We start from the raw sequence: 17,344 nt of genomic DNA, 5'->3' as shown, positions 1-17,344 counted from the left end.
AGTGGCCTCAAACCTGGATGCTGTCTCAACATCCTTTACTGAGATTAAAGATGTGTTCCACCCAACTGAGCATTCATAGCTCTTAATGGTTAATCATCTTACACAGGAGTTCTAGTCTCACTAAGGTAAATCCATGAAAAGGGGCGCACCTCCCTCATATGTCTACAATTGTCTGGGAGGACCCTGCATGCTCTTAAGAAATACCACGAATGCTCAGTGGGCTTTGTCTTATGTGGGTAATGTTCATCAATGTTTACTGCATTATTAATTAAAACTTAACTCATTCACATAGTTAATTTTTTTTTTCAGGTCTAGGGATGGAACCCTAGGGCATTCTACCTCCAAGCTACACCCCATGCTCTATTTTGCCCTATGTTTTATTCTTTATTTTGAAACAAGGTCTCACTAAATTGAGGAGGGTTTCACTAAGTAGCTGAGGCTGCCTTTTCACCATGCTCATTTCTCAACCTTCCGAATGCTGAGATTACAAGCCAGCATGCGCCACCATGCCCGGCCACATAGTTATTATTTTTAAAATACTAAGCTATTCCTGAAAAATGGCGACTGAGGGACACAGCACCTCTCAGTAGCTGAAGTAAATAAAGTTTAAATACTGAGAAAGCAGTGTCTAAATCAACAAAACAAATACATACCAGGAACCAAAACACATCCTGTACCTCGGCGGAACCCTGAACTTGAACAAGAAGAACAAAGATCGGACACGGGACCTGCTGCAGATACAATCTGACCGCGGACCAGAACGCTGAGCCGCGGGCTGCTTTGGCAGCTGTCCAAGGAGCTGCCTGCCCGATATTTCCACGGCAAGATAATCCGGGAATAAAAACGGACTTAGGACCGCATCCTAAGCAGCGAGCAGCACCCTCCAGAACTCTGTCTGCCCACCAGCGACCGGATCACATCGGCACAGAGACTCACACGGATTCCTGCACCAAGACAGGTACCTGAGGGCGCCCTAGTAACTGGGGTCCTAGCGTGTGCGGAGTCGCAGTCTCAAACCCCCACCACGGGCTCAAGCCTCAGAGCACTCTCCTCGCGCATCCTGCCTGTCCCCTACTAGTAATCAGCGCCTGTACACTGCCCTCCTAAATTGGAGCCTGCTTCTGTGGCTAACCCCTGCCACCTTGCCAGAGCCTACCCTCCAGGCTGCAAAAGCACTGGGAGACCCGGAAATCTCCTTGGGGCACCCCCAGCCTCTACGTCCCGCGGGACGCAGAGACCATTGCTGGACACCGCACACTGGACCCTTGAGCACCTACCCTGCACCCCTGGCCCACCGCGGGGTATTCCCAACCTCCTGGTAGCCAGATGCTTAGTTCTAAGTGAGAACACAGCTCAATACACCTTGAAAGAACATACCAGCAGCAATAGACAGCTGCACCCACTCTCACTAGGGTCCAGTATTAACAGGGCATCCAGCCTGCACTCTTGGAATAGGCAGAGCTCTGGCAGTAAGTGTGGCCACCCAGGAACCAGCATTCATTTGCCCAGGGCACATCTTGGGACCACACCTGGCTAGCCCAGCTGGAATTTCCAGAGACACAAGAAAATCCATCGGGCCACAAAATCTGCTCAGGACCTCAGGGGGAAGTGCCAATTACACTTTAGTCACTCTCCACCCCTGCTGTAGGGAAGCACAGGCTGGAGGCGAGGGTGGTGAGTGCAGATGTGCTGACCACAGGTTAGAATTTCGCAGAATCTGTGAACTGTACAGAATCAAATAACAGTGAAACCAGACACCCGGACACATAAACCTAAAGCAGCTAAAGGAGAAAAAGGTGTCCAAACACCCAGAGTGACTTAAGAAGATAAAAATAGAGTACAAAGAAAACTAAGAGACATTGGACGGTATCCTGAAAGCTACCAAGCAATCAGATACACACATATTATATGGACCTGACCCCATATGCGTAAATAAGTAGGACTGTTTGTTTTACTTTTAATGTGGATGTTATGTTTTCTTTTGCTTTTAAAGTGCTTTTGTTTTAGTATGGTTATTGCTGTTTTCTTTTTTTTCTTTTTCTTTCTTCTTTTAAGCCAAACTTCTCTTACTTTAACTTGTTGTTTTATATATATATACATTGGATAGTTTGCCTTATTTCTTTATTTCACACGGCTACTAGTTCCTTTTATTTTATTCCTCTTCCTTTTTCCTCTTTCTTCCCTTTTCCTTCCTTTTCTTTCATTCTCCTCCTTTGATTGGTTTACCTTCCTTTTTCTTGGATTACATAATAGTCTTGGTATCTTGAGCGGATTCTTTTTTTTTTTTTTTTTTTTTTTTTTTTTTATGTCTGCCTGCTCCTACCAGCATCCCTATTTACAAACCTTCCCACACTAACCTACATACATTTCTCCCCCAAAACTTTTCCCCATAATATACCTCATGGTTTAAAACTCAAAGTATTTTTTATATCCATAACTACTCTACTAACAACAAGAGTCCTAGTAGTTAACTCTCTCTCATTCATAGCAAGTTATTACTTTATCATACTTAAAGTCCTTCTCAACCTAACATATCCTCCACCTAATCTGACTCCTTTACCCATCACCCCAGCTCCTCCCACATCACCCACTTTCAACACTGGAAAGGCTCTGCTGACTGGCCGATACTCCTAAACTCCTAATATTAAGATTTGACTAAACACATTACTCACGAACGATGGGTAGAAATCAGAAAAACAGGACAGAGAACACTATAAATATGAGAACCAGGAGTTATGAAGAGACAGCAGAAATCACGAATACTGACCTACTAGAAATGCAAGAAGGGGAGTTCAGAATCTTGTTGTTCAATATGATGAAAGGTTTTAAAACAAGTATAGAGGAGGTTAAAGGTGAAATAGAAACACTAAAAAAGAATCAGAAAGAGGTCTGGAATGAAATGAAAGAGGCAATAAGTGAAATGAAGACAGCAATAGAAAGAAACTCTGGAAGATTAGATGAAATGGAAAACAGAATATCAATATTAGAAGACAGTACATCCCAAACCGAAAACACAGTCAGCGATATACAGAAATCTTTACAGCAACAAAACCTAAACATCCAGCAATTATGGGATAATATGAAGCGCCCTAATTTACGGATAATAGGCATTGAGGAAGGGATAGAGGTACAGACCAAGGGCATATGTAATATCTTCAAGGAAATAATCTCAGAGAATTTTCCAAATATGGAAAGAGACTTGAATCTTCAAGTACAGGAGGCATACAGAACTCCACTGAGACAGGACCAAAGAAAAACCACTCCACGCCACATAATAACCAAATTGACCAGCATAGAGGCCAAGGAAGGAATCTTAAAAGCAGTGAGAACAAAAGGACAGGTGACATATAGAGGCAAAACAATAAGAATCACCCCAGACTATACAACCCAGGTCAGGAATGCTAGGAGAGACTGGTATGACGTGATTCAGACCCTGGAAGAACATAACTTCCAGCCCAAATTAATCTACCCAGCAAAACTACTATTCAAGATCAATGGGGAAGTCAAAGTCTTTCAGGATAAACAGAATCTCAAAAAATTCATGAATTCAAAGCCAACACTAGAGAAAATTCTTAAAGAAATAAATCATAAGGAAGAAAAAAGAAGCAGACTCCAGAATCAGAGAAGCGAGGAAGTTAATAAGTGGGCCATTTAAGTAAAGAAGAAAGATCACAACACCCAAGAGTAGACAGAACACAAAATGGCAGAAAACAAAAAGCATATTTCAATAATATCACTTAATGTCAAAGGACTTAACTCACCAATCAAAAGACATAGACTGGCAATGTGGATTAGGAAACATAATCCAAACATATGCTGTCTGCAAGAAACTCACCTCACAGCCAAAGACATTCACAGGTTGAAGGTGAAAGGATGGAAAAAGATATACCATGCCACCAGTGACCGAAAAAGAGCAGGGGTAGCAACCCTGATATCCAACAAAACAGACTTTAAAATAAAACACATCAAAAGAGACAAATCAGGGCACTTCCTTTTATTAAAAGGAACAATACACCAAGAAGATATAATGATAGTAAATATTTATGCCCCAAATGTGGGTGCAACCACATTCGTAAAACAAACCCTTCTGGACATAAGATCCCAAGTAGACCCAAATACAATAATTCTGGGAGACTTTAATACGCCTCTCACACCACTGGATCGATCTTCGAGGCAAAAGATGAGTAAAGATGCTCTAGAACTAAAGGAAACCATAAACCAAATGGACCTAATAGACGTTTTCAGAGTATTTCAACCAGGAACTACAGAATACACTTTCTTCTCAGCAGCCCATGGAACCTTCTCCAAAATAGATCACATCCTGGGACACAAAGAAAATACCAGCAAATTCAAAAAATGTAATATAATCCCATGCATCTTTTCAGACCACAATGGAATAAAAGTAGAAATCAACAACAGGAAACTCGAAAGAAAGTATTCAAATTCATGGAGAATGAATGATACACTACTAAATGACGAATGGGTAAGAGCAGAAATTAGGGAAGAAATAAAGAAATTTATGGAAACAAACGAAAACAGAGACACAACCCACCAAAACCTATGGGACACAATGAAGGCAGTACTAAGAGGAAAGTTTATCGCATTGAGTGCCCACATAAAAAGGATGGAGAACCACCAAGTAAAGAACCTAATGAAACAACTCAAGGATCTAGAAATTCTGCAACAATCCATTCCCAAAGCCAGCAGAAGACGAGAAATCATCAAAATTAGAGCAGAAATAAATGAAATAGAGAACAAAAAAACAATTCAAAGAATCAATAAAACAAAAAGTTGGTTCTTTGAAAAGATTAATAGAATTGATAAACCCCTGGCCAACCTAACCAAAAGAAAAAGAGAATCAACTCAAATTACCAAAATTAGAAATGAAAAAGGAGATATCACCACTGATAGTGAAGAAATTCAAAACATTATCAGAAACTACTTTAAAAATTTATACTCCAATAGATTTGAAAACCTGGATGAAATTGACAGATTTCTAAACACAGTTAACCTTCCTACACTCAACCAAGAGGACATAGCAAGCCTAAACCAACCAATAACAACCAAAGAAATAGAAACGGCAATAAAAATTCTTCCACCAAAGAAAAGCCCAGGCCCAGATGGGTTCCCAGCTGAATTCTACAAAACCTTCAGTGAACAACTAATACCAATACTTCATAACACGTTCCGGGAAATTGAAAGAGATGGAACTCTTCCAAATTCCTTCTATGAGGCCAGTATCACATTAATCCCCAAACCAAATAAAGATACCTCAAGAAAGGAAAACTACAGACCAATATCCTTAATGAACATAGATGCAAAAATTCTAAACAAAATACTAGCTATACGCATTCAAAACTATATCAAGAGAATAATTCATCACGACCAAGTCGGTTTCATCCCAGAAAAACAAGGCTGGTTCAACATACGCAAATCAATACATGTTATTCACCACATAAATAGAACCAAGAACAAAAACCACATCATCATAGCAATAGATGCTGAAAAAGCATTCGACAAAATCCAACACCCATTTATGTTAAAAACACTGCAAAAAATTGGGATAGAAGGAAAGTACTTCAACATCATCAAGGCAATATACTGCAAACCCAAAGCCAACATTATATTGAATGGGGAAAAACTGCAAGAATTTCCGCTACAGTCAGGAACAAGACAAGGATGCCCACTTTCACCTCTCCTTTTCAATATAGTCCTTGAGACTCTTGCTGCAGCAATCAGACAAGAGAAGGAAATCAAAGGAATCCACATAGGAAGAGAGGAAGTGAAATTATCCTTATTCGCAGATGACATGATCCTTTACCTGGAAGACCCAAAGAACTCAACCAAAAGACTTCTGGAGCTGATCGACAAATTCGGCAAAGTCGCAGGTTACAAAATCAACCTAAAGAAATCAGTGGCCTTTCTTTATGCCAACAACGAATCCACAATGAAGGAAACAAAAACAACAATTCCATTCACTATAACCTCAAAACCAATAAAATACCTAGGAATAAACCTAACCCAAGATGTAAAAGACCTCTACAACAAAAACTATAAAACATTAAAAAAAGAAATAGAAGAAGACCTTGGAAGATGGAAAGATCTCCCGTGCTCATGGATAGGCAGAATAAATATCATCAAAATGGCCATTCTGCCAAAACTGATCTATAGGTTCAATGCAATTCCCATTAAAATACCAGTGACATTCTTCAGAGACCTAGAAAAATCAATCATGAACTTCATATGGAGAAAGAAAAGACCTAGAATAGCCAAAGCAATTCTCAATAACAAGAAACACGCAGGAGGCATTACAATCCCAGACTTCAAACTATACTATAGAGCAATAGTAGTAAAAACAGCATGGTACTGGCACAAAAACAGACATACTGACCAGTGGATTAGAATAGAAGATACAGAAACAAACCCACACATCTTTAGTCAATTAATCTTTGACAAAGGGGCCAAACACATACGCTGGAGAAAAGACAGCCTTTTCAACAAGTGGTGCTGGGAGAACTGGCTAGCCATTTGTAAAAAGATGAAGCTAAACCCCTATATCTCACCTAACACAGGAATCAACTCAAGATGGATCAAAGACTTAGAAATTAGACCTGAGACGGTGAAGTTAGTAGAGGAGAACATAGGTTCAACACTACAACATATTGGCACAGGCAGTAACTTTCTCAACAAAACCTCCAAAGCTCAGGAAATTAAAGCAAGAATAAACAAGTGGGATAACATTAAACTAAAAAGTTTCTTCTCATCAAAGGAAACTATCAATAACCTAAAGAGGAAGCCTACAGAATGGGAAAGGATCTTTACCAGCCACCATTCTGATAGGGGGCTAATATCCAGAGTATACAAAGAGCTCAAAAGGCTCTACACCAACAAAACAAACAACCCAATCAAGAAATGGGCAAATGAACTAAATAGACACTTCACAAAAGAAGAGATACAAAGGGCTAATAGATACATGAAAAGATGTTCTTCATCACTGGCCATCAGGGAGATGCAAATCAAAACTACACTGAGATTCCATCTAACCCCAGTGAGAGTAGCAAGCATAAAGAAATCAAACAACAACAAATGCTGGCGAGGATGTGGGGAAAGAGGAACTCTTTTACACTGTTGGTGGGAGTGCAAACTAGTTCAGCCACTATGGAGATCTGTGTGGAGATTCCTAAGAAAGGTGGGAATAGATCCACCATATGATCCAGCTATACCACTCCTGGGTATCTTTCCAAAAGGGTTGAATTCAGAGAAATACAGCAACATATGCATACCTATGTTCATAGCAGCACAATTTGTAATAGCCAAAATATGGATCCAACCCAGATCACCATCAACAGATGAATGGATAGCAAAACTGTGGGAAATACACACAATGGAATTCTATTCAGCCATAAAGAAGAACAAAATTTTATCATTTGCAAGAAGATGGAAAGCCCTGGAAAGCATCATGTTAAGTGAGATCAGCCAAGCACAGAAGGAGAAGATACACATGTTTCCTCTAATATGCCCAAACTAGAAAACACAAAGGATACCAGTAGGACCCCAGATATTAGAGGGGAAATACTAGCTAAGTTTTAATGGAAAGATAGGAGAGGAGAAAGGCCGATCTTGATTAAGGAGCATCTTCACCTGAACATGTGTAAAATTATGAATAAGACATGGTTAACCTGGCCAACCATTGGTGGGGGGGGGGGGAGAAAATGGGGGCGGGGGGAGAGGGCACCAAATATAGTGTAAATGTATACTATTTATGTTCAATAAAAAATTGTTAAAAAAATAAAATAAAAAAAAAAAAAAAAAAAAAAAAAAAAAAAAAAAAAAAAAAAAATAAAATACTAAATAATTACATGTTAACAAATGGCATGCTTTTATGAAGAGTAAAGTTTCCATCAATGGAGACCTGGGGATTAGGATTTACCATGGCCTGCAGCTGGAGAGGGAAAAGCAATTTGATAGTAAATTTGATAACAATGCTTACTTAACTGAATTACTGATTATTTTTGTGGGGAGGGGGAGTAACTGGGGATTAAACCCAGAAGCATTTTACCTCTGACCTAGACAACTCAGCCCTATTTTTTTTTTAATTTTTTTTTTTTTTTTTTTTTTTTTTTTGTGGTACTGGGGGTGGAACCCAGAGGCTTTCTACCTCCGGGCTATACTCCCAGACCCATTTTTATATTTTATTTGGAAACAGGGTCTCACTAAGTTGCTGAGAGCCTCACTAAGTAGCTGAGGCTGGCTTTGAACCTGTGCGATCCTCCTGTCTCAGCCTCCCAAGTGCGGGGATTACAAGCATGCGCCACCACGCCCGGCTATTTTTTAAATTTTGAAACAGGGTTTCAACTCTGTTGCTGAGGGCCTTACTAAGCTTTTGAGGTTGGCCTCGAAACTGCGATCCTTCAGTCTTGGTATCCCAAGTATACCAGTAGTTTCTTAAAGGCTAGTTATAATGTAGGATCTAAAACCTTATTAATAGCTGGGCGTGGTGGCGCATTATTGTAATCCCAGTACTTGGGAGGCTGAGACAGGAGGATTGCGCAGGTTCGAAGACAGCCCTAGCTACTGAGTGAGGCTCTCAGAAACTTACTGAGACCCTGTTTCCAAATAGAATATAAAATAGGTCTGAGAGTATAGCCCAGAGGTAGAAAAACCCCCTGGGTTCCACTCCCAGTACCACACACACACAAAAAAAAATCTTATTAATGAACTTCAATGGTTAGCCTTGCACATTTCTACCTATGATGATTTGGTGACATCATGTACTGCTCTTCTGAAGACATGATTTCACTGGGTCTGGCAATCCTTGAATGTTGACACATTCCATTGTATATCCAAAGAATTACATTGTTAGTATTGGTACCAGTCTCATCAGAAAAAAAAAGCTGAGTGACAGTAATGGTGGCACATGCTTGTAATCCCCGCATTTGGGAGGCGGAGACAGGAGGATCGTGCAGGTTCGAAGCCAGCCTCGCTGGCTTAAGAGACCCTGTTTCCAAATAAAATATAAAATAGGTCTGGGAGTGTAGCCCAGAGATAGAAGGGTTCCATCCCCAGTACCACCAAAAACAAAGAAAAAGAAAAAGAAAAAAGCTGAGTATTAAAAAAACCACCAAACTCACTGTGATAGTTATACATTTTCCAAGATTTTAATTTTCATTAAAACCCTGAATTTTAGCCTTGGTTGGTGACAGATGTTTTCCTTAAAGAGGCAAGCTCACTTTGTTCATTTGAAAGGAACCATCTGACAAATTCCCAGGCTGAATAACCAGTGTGCTGTCAGCTGCTTGTTCAGAGAAGATGCAACATGGAGGAAGCATTGCACTTCTTCACCAAGCAGCAGCAGACACTTTACCCACACCTGCTTGCTCAGAACAGAATGTACTGGGGACATGTCAATAAAACTGCAATAAGCTAACAGTGTTGCCCAATGTTACATCATGGTGCAAATGTCAATGTAGGAAAGCAGGTTTAGATGTATACACAGGAACTCGAGGGTCCACACTTAGAAAACTCTGGCCCCGGGATCATGCATTATATGCTAGTAAAGAAATTGTATTTGCAAAATTACGACTATGCTGAAGTAATATTATTCCACATCGTTTCTGTGTGATTAAATTATTAAAAAAAAAAAAAAAAAAGGCCAGGTGTGGTGGCACACACTTGTAATCCCAGCATTTGGGAGACCAAGACAGGAGGATCGCGCAGGTTCAAAGCCAGCCTCGGCTACTTAGTGAGGCCCTTTGCAACTCAGTGAGACCCTGTTTCCAAATAAAGAATAAAAAATAGGGCTGGGGTTGCTCGGAGGTAGAATGCCCCTGGGTTCTATCCCCAGTACCGCAAAAAAAAAAAAAAAAAAAAAAAAAAAAATTTCTAGTTTCATTCAAGTGTTTCAAGCAAAAGTTGCCAAAAGCCAGGCATGAGACACACATCTCAGTACAGGGAAGTTGAGAAGGAAGAATCAGAGGATTGCAGGCTCCAGGCCAGAATCAGCAACATGTGGGCTCTCAGAACCTCATGAGACCTTGTTTCAAAATAAATAATAAAATGGCTTTGGGGTCTAGCTTTGAGGCACAATGCCCTGGGTTCAATTCCCAATACAATAAAAAAAAAAAAAAAAAGCTTCCAGAAATAACAAATTGAAGATGGGCATGGTGGTGCAGGCTTATAATCTCAGTACCTGGGAGGCTTTGAGTTTGAGTTTGAGGAAAGCACACAGCAACTTAATGAGCGCTACCTCAAAATAAAAAATAAAAGAGCTGAAGATATGGCTCAGGAGTAGAACACCCCTGGGTTCAATCCCCAGTACTAGAAAAAAAACTTTAATGGTGGTGCACGCTTGTAATCCCCGCACTTGGGAGGCAGAGACAGGAGGATCACGCAGGTTCAAAGCCAGCCGTGCTGGCTTAAGAGACCCTGTTTCCAAAAATTAAAAAAAAAGTATAAAATAGGTCTGGGAGTGTAGCCCGGAGGTAGAAGGGCTTCCAGGAACCCCAGTATCCCAAAAAAAAGATAATGAATGAATGAATAAGTGTTAAACATCCATGGTATCACTATTCTAACTTGCTTATTGAATACAAACCATGTTATCTTTCATTATCCACTAATCTCTGAGGGTATGGAAAAAAGAAAACATTATTAATATAATTAGACAAATAGTTAATATAGTTACATTCATTGCTAAACATATATCTAAATCATTTCTCTATTTTACTCTAATTTGCATGGAAAAATAAATAACTTTTTTTTTTTTTTTGGTGGTACTGGGGTTCCTGGAAGCCCTTCTACCTCCGGGCTACACTCCCAGACCTATTTTTTAACTTTATGTGGAAACAGGGTCTCTTAAGCCGGAGAGGCTAGCTCCAAAATAGCGCGATCCTCCTGTCTCTGCCTCCCAAGCGCGGGGATTACAAGCGTGCGCCACCATGACCGGAAAAATAAACAATATTTTAAATAAGAATTTTTTTCACTTTCCATAAGCATTAGAATCTAATCTCTACATTATTTAAGGTAAAGAAAATATAAAGTAATTCTTACTGATGAAACATTCTTCATCTTTTTCAGATGCTTTAACACAACTTTATTAAACCCTTTCTGGGCAGCCCGAGATAGTGCCGACACTTCCCAGTTGTTCTTGGTCTCACCTACCAACAAAAAACATAAATCAATTTAAAACAGCATTCATTTGATGAATAATTGAGAGGACACATAATGTTGTCAAATAGAAACATTAAAATCCTATTTTTTTTTTCCAGTATTGAGGATGGAACCCAGGGGCAGTCTATGTCCAAGCTATACCCCCAGCCCTATTTTTTATTCTTTATTTTGAAACAAGGTCTCACTACGTTGTGAAGGGCCTCACTAAGTAGCTGAGGCTGGACTCAAAACTGCGATCATCCTGTCCTGGCCTCCCAAGTACTAGGATTACAAGCGTGTGTCACCATGCCCAGCTTTATTTATTTATTTATTTTATTTATTACTATATATATATATATATATTTTTGGTGGTAATGGGGTTCCTGGAAACCCTACTACCTATGGGCTACACTCCCAGACCAATTTTTATACTTTTTTAATTTGGAAACAGGGTCTCTTAAGCCAGCGCGGCTGGCTTCGAAACTACGTGATCCTCCTGTCTCTGCCTCCCAAGTGTGGGGATTACAAGCATGCGCCACCACGCCCGGCTTATTTTTTATTTTGAAATAGGGTCTCAGTAAGTTGGAGAGGGCCTCAGGGCTAGCCTCGAACCCAGATCCTCCTGTCTCTGCTTCCCAAGTACTGGGATTACAAGCATGTGCCACCACGGCCCATTTAAAAACCTATTCTTAATTGTGATTACAAAGGTAAGTTTCTAGAACAAATAGTATCCATACCAGCTAATGGCCAGAGATGGTAAAAGAATTTAGTTTTTAAGTCTCCAGATAGCAGTGTATGCAAAACTCGTCCAGCTATTGTGTTTCTCAGTTTAAGGATCAAATTGCAAACTTGAAACTACAGGCTACCTGTAATCCATAAATGAAGACAGACTTTTTCTCTCCTTTTGTATGAAACGTTCTCCTGTATTTGGAAAGTAAGATTATAAAGTCTCAGCTTAAATGATCTGTGTTCTGACTGATCTGTACAGTCACATAAGTTATATTCATAAAACTTTTTGAAAACAAGAAAAAAACTTATTAAAAAAATCTCACAGAAAGTAACTTAGAAGCATTTTAGGTATCCGTATTCTCATAATCAAGGTACATCTTCAGTAAATGGGTTAAGTTTAATAATTTTAGTTTAAATAAATGACTTTTAAAGCTGGGCGTGGTGGTGCACGCTTGTAATCCCCGCGCTTGGGAGGCTGAGACAGGAGGATCGCGCAGGTTCGAAGACAGCCTCAGCTACTTAGTGAGGCTCTCAGCAACTTAGTGAGACCCTGTTTCCAAATAAAATATAAAAATGGGTCTGGGAGTATAGCCCAGAGGTAGAAACCCTCTGGGTTCCACCCCCAGTACCACAAAAAATAAATAAATAAATAAAATAAAAAAATAAATAAATGACTTTTAGGCCGGGTGTGGTGGCACACTCTTGTGATCCCAGTATATTCAGGAGGATGAGACAGAGAATTGCAGTTCGCGGCCAGCCTCAGCTACTCAGTGAGGCCCTTTGCAACTCAGTGAGATCCTGTTTCAAAATAAGAATAAAAAATAAAGCTGGGGGTGTAGCTCGGAGGTAGAATACCCCTGGGGTTCATCCCCAGTATCAAAAAATTTAATTTAAAAAAATGACTTTTACTTATTGGATATTAAATATAAAGCAAAGGTCAATTGCACTCCACTTGTTTTCCCTATAGCTATTACGCTAAATAAAGAAACTAACATTCCTGTTCACATATTTTTTGTAGTACAGCATAAATAACAATAAATGTACTCTTTTAACCATTTATTTACAAGTATACAACTGAGTAGTATTAATTAAATTGACAACGCTGTACAGTCACCACCACTGTTCACATATAAACTTTTTCAATATCCCTATATAACTATGAAGTGCTACATAGTTTCGTGTGTGTGTGTGTGTGTGTGTGTGTGTGGGTGTGGGTGTGGGTGTAGTGTGGTGTGGTGTGGTGTGTATGTGTGTAATACAGGGAACGGAACCCAGAGGCAGTCTATCTCTGAGCTATACCCTATTTTAAGAGTGTGACACCATACCTAGCCCTATACAGTTTTGGTGTCTATGGGAATTGAATCCAGGGGCCATTCTACCTCTAAGCTATACCTCTAGCCTTTTTAATTTTTTATTTTGAAACAGGGTCTCATTAAGTTGCTGAGAGTCTCACTAAATTGCTGAGGCTGGCTTCAAACATGATCTCCTGTCTCAGGCTCCAAAGTACTTGGATTACAGGCCCAAGTCACCATGCCCAGCTCCTATATAACTATCTATTTTGGGGAAGGGGTTCTGAGGATTGAACCTGGGACATTCTACCTCTGAACTACATCCTTTGAACTATATTTTGAAACAGGGTCTAAGTTGCAGAGAATCTTGCTAAATTGCTGAGGCTGGCTGCAAACCCATGATCCTCCTGTCTTAGCCTCCCAAGTATTGGGATTACAGACATGTGACATTCACACTTAGCTTCCTATAAAACTACTTATTGTGTGTGTGTGTGGTACTGGGGATTGAACCTAGGGGCATCATACCTCCAAGGTACTCGCCCAGCCCTATTTTTTTATTCTTTATTTGGAAACAGGGTATAACTAAGTCACAGAGAGCATCACAAAGTAGCTGAGGCTAGCAAAAACTTGTGATCCTATCTCAGCCTACCTGTTAATCACAATATGCATCCTAATTCTTCTAACTTTACCTGCTAAGGCAGACGTCTGCAAGTACCCATCAAGGCAGGGAAGAATGTCTTTATAATATGGCTGAATCACATGCTTCTGGATATGGACTGACCATTCCTCAAGAGCTTTCAGACCTACTTCTGCCAGTGGGATATAGCTCAGGCCCAGCTTGAAAGCCATCTATATGTCAATATAAACAAGGTTAAAATGAAACATGGGGAAATTATGATTTAGAGAAATAATAATATGCCCTTCTACTACTGGCCCCGGACACTGCTGGAGGTAAGATGGTATAATGCAGGCCAGCATGAGGGCAACAAGAAGTGTCAGCCCACAGGACTGGGTCAGCTGCAGACTTCCAACACATGCAAGGTGAATTCTCACCTTCACCTGCAAAGAAAGCCCAGAAAGGCCACATCAGGTTTCCCAAGCCCCAGAGCTGGAAGAGGGCAGCAACAAGCATACCTGATGAGTGAAAACTTGCCATGCTGCCAGGGAGAGACCCTGATGCTTCCATGCTTTCTAGAAAACGTAAAAGTGATGAAGACGTATCGGTCAAGCCAACCCATTTACCTGCAATGCGGGGATATAGGCTCTAAGATCAAGTTCAATGATATCATGTGGCAGGGACAGAACAAAGGTCAAACAGGAGGCCAAAAGTTCATCTTTGTATTGCTTCATTTTAACTGATACCTGAACAAGAAAGAGGAAGACAGTGCTGTATATATGATATCACTTACAATCTGAAAGTCAATTAAAATATTTACCCTATTCTTGAGTATGAAAAACTAAACATGCAGCCTTTATTTATTTTTGGTCAGGGAATTAAACCTAAGGCATTCCACCTCTGAGCTACACCTCAGCCCTATTTTATTTTTTATTTTGAAACAGAGTTTCACGAAATTGCTGACCTCGAATCTGTGATACTCCTATCTCAACCTCCCAAGTGAGGCAATTACAAGTGTGCATCACCCCCCTGGCAATGTAGCCTCCACTTAACATGACCACATTCAATTACAAACTAAGCATTGATCTCCAGGTAAAGTTAATTTGCAGAAGTACTTAAATTTACTTAATTCTGAGTTGTCAGCATTCAACTAATTTTTTTTTTTTTTTTTTTTTTTTTTTTGCCGGTCTGGGGATGGAACCCAGGGGCATTCTACCTCCGAGCTACACCCCCAGCCCTATTTTTTATTCTTTATTTTGAAACCAAGTCTCACTGAGTTACAGAGGGCCTCACTAAGTAGCTGAGGCTGTCCGCGAACCGCGATCCTCCAGTCTCAGCCTCCCAAATGCTGGGATTACAAGCATGCGCCACCATGCCCGGCTCTCAACTAAATTAGTTTAAGAAAACAGGGATTTTTGAAGCTATTATTTTCTGTGTTAAATTTTTAATACCTTCTCACCTGGATTTAACAAGCCAATTTTTAAACAATCAGGTAACATTATCACTATGATTTTATTTTTATTATACATCATTAAAAAAAATGTCCATAATACAAGAAAATAAATCACTTAAACGTTACCTCTTTACCAAATTTTGCAAATAAAGCAAAGCAAGCATGCTTTTCTGAATCCTCAGGGGAATGTTTGAGACTCTTTGAACTAATTGTCTGTAAAAATAAAATAACAAATTAGTACACCAAGTAAGAATCAACAAAGCCATATTCTAATCCCTCAGGTCCCAACCTTTCTGCAGCTCAATCCCTTTCGCTTTACCAACAGTCTAGAAGACAGGTGAGAGGAGACTCAGCCCCATGGCATTTCCAGGCAGAGGCAGTTAAAACGCAGGAAGGGGAGGCAGAGACCTGCTTGAAGGCCATGGGCATGGCCAAGGCCACTCCCTGCCCTGTCTGCCAGGCAGTGGTGCCCATGCTCTGAGAGACCCATGCCTCATATGACTCACTGGAGCCGCAAGGATACCACTCAAGTCATTTTCCAACCTTAAGAGACACCAGGATCACTCAGATGGCTTGTCACACAAACCACTGAGCACTGCCCAAGCTTCTGATTAGGTGGCTCTGGAGAAGACCTGAGCCTCCCAAGAACGTTCATATTGCTGATTCCAGAACCAACCTCTGCAAAGCACTGCGGATTTTACATACTTAGCCAATGCGTTGTGTGTTTGGGAGAGGAGGGTACTGGAGATCCATACCAGGGATATTCTACCTCCAAGCTACAGCTCCAGTCTTATTTTATTTTTATTCTGAAATGGTCTCGCTAGGTTGATGAGTCTCACTCTTTGCTTGGTTTATGATCCTCCTGTCTCAGCCTCCCAAGTACTGGGATCACAGGCATGTGCCATCATGTCCGGCTTTATTTTTAATTTTGAAACAGGGCTTCACTAAATTGCAGAGGCTGGGATCCTCTTGTCTCTGCCTCCTAAGTACAGGAAATATAGGAATATGCCAATCTGTCCAGTTCACTACTACTTTTTAAAAATAGTCATCCAATTGACTCATATCAATTTGTTTCTGTGTGTATGTATGTGTGTGGCACTGGGAACAGAATTCAGGGGTATTCTATCAACCAAGCTATACCCCTAACCCCCCCCCTTTTTTTTGCAGTACCGAGGATGGAACCCAGGGGCATTCTATGTCCTAGCTATACCCCCAGCCCTATTTTTAATTATTTATATTGAAACAGGGTCCCACTGAGTTGCAAAGGACCTCACTAATTACCTGAGGCTGTACCAGAACCTAGATCCTCCTGTCTCCGCCTCCCAAATGCCTCTTTGTATTATTTTGAAAAGGTCTTGCTAAATTGCTGAGAGCAGCCTTGATCCTGTGATCACTGCCTTAGCCTCCCAGATAATGGGATAATAGGCAAGCACCACCACACTCAGCTATATCAGTTTCTTAAAGTATATATAACTAAGTTAGTAAAGTTTAAAATTGTACATGCTATAGTCACATATTTTATAATACATGCTCATATAACTCAGAACAACACAGGGATATAACATGTCCTCCAAAAGACTTACCTCAAAATATTTTATTTTCTTGGCATTTCTCATCGCAATAGAAAGCAATTTGTAGAAACCACTGATGAGTGGTGATCGTGTGGACTGCAGAATTAATTCATATGCAAATGAGTACACCCAGGGCTCAAAAAAGCCTACTTGTTTCTCAGGGAGAATCTCTCTGTGAAAACAAATAAAATGATTAAGGTAGAAAATACTGACATACTAATTTTTATTCAGCTTTAAAATTATAAAGGTCATAAAAACAAAAGACCATAATTCCATCATTCCATCATGTAATAGTCTTAGGGTGTTTTTTTTTTTTTTTTTTTGGGTGGTACTGGGGTTCCTGGAAGCCCTTCTATCTCTGAGCTACACTCCCAGACCTATTTTATACTTTTTTTATTTGGAAACAGGGTCTCTTAAGCCAGCGTGACTGGCTTTGAACCTGCACGATCTTCCTGTCTCCACCTCCCAAGCACAGCGATTACAAGCGTGTGCCACCACCACACCTGGCTATTTTTAGGCATTTTAACATTTTTTATTTTTT

The 17,344-nt window shown here is 40.2% G+C and overlaps 1 protein-coding gene across 3 annotated transcripts in view; it reads right to left on the bottom strand.

Moving 5' to 3' along the window:
- PRKDC (protein kinase, DNA-activated, catalytic subunit) overlaps positions 1-17,344 on the bottom strand; it is a gene marked incomplete at both ends in the record, with an annotated part of 201,911 nt that overhangs the window by 147,112 nt on the left and 37,455 nt on the right. For all 3 annotated transcript variants that reach the window (XM_080713685.1, XM_080713686.1, XM_080713687.1), the window contains 5 exons: positions 11,047-11,153; positions 13,853-14,012; positions 14,406-14,525; positions 15,359-15,445; positions 16,816-16,975. In XM_080713685.1, the coding sequence (XP_080569811.1) occupies positions 11,047-11,153; positions 13,853-14,012; positions 14,406-14,525; positions 15,359-15,445; positions 16,816-16,975 (634 nt within the window). The remainder of the gene's footprint in view (positions 1-11,046; positions 11,154-13,852; positions 14,013-14,405; positions 14,526-15,358; positions 15,446-16,815; positions 16,976-17,344) is intronic.

This window comes from Muscardinus avellanarius, assembly GCF_963383645.1.
Source record: "Muscardinus avellanarius genome assembly, chromosome: 1".
Taxonomy (NCBI): Eukaryota; Metazoa; Chordata; class Mammalia; order Rodentia; family Gliridae; genus Muscardinus; species Muscardinus avellanarius.
Note: the sequence above shows the minus strand (reverse complement) of the source record. Positions and strands in the feature narration are given on the sequence as shown.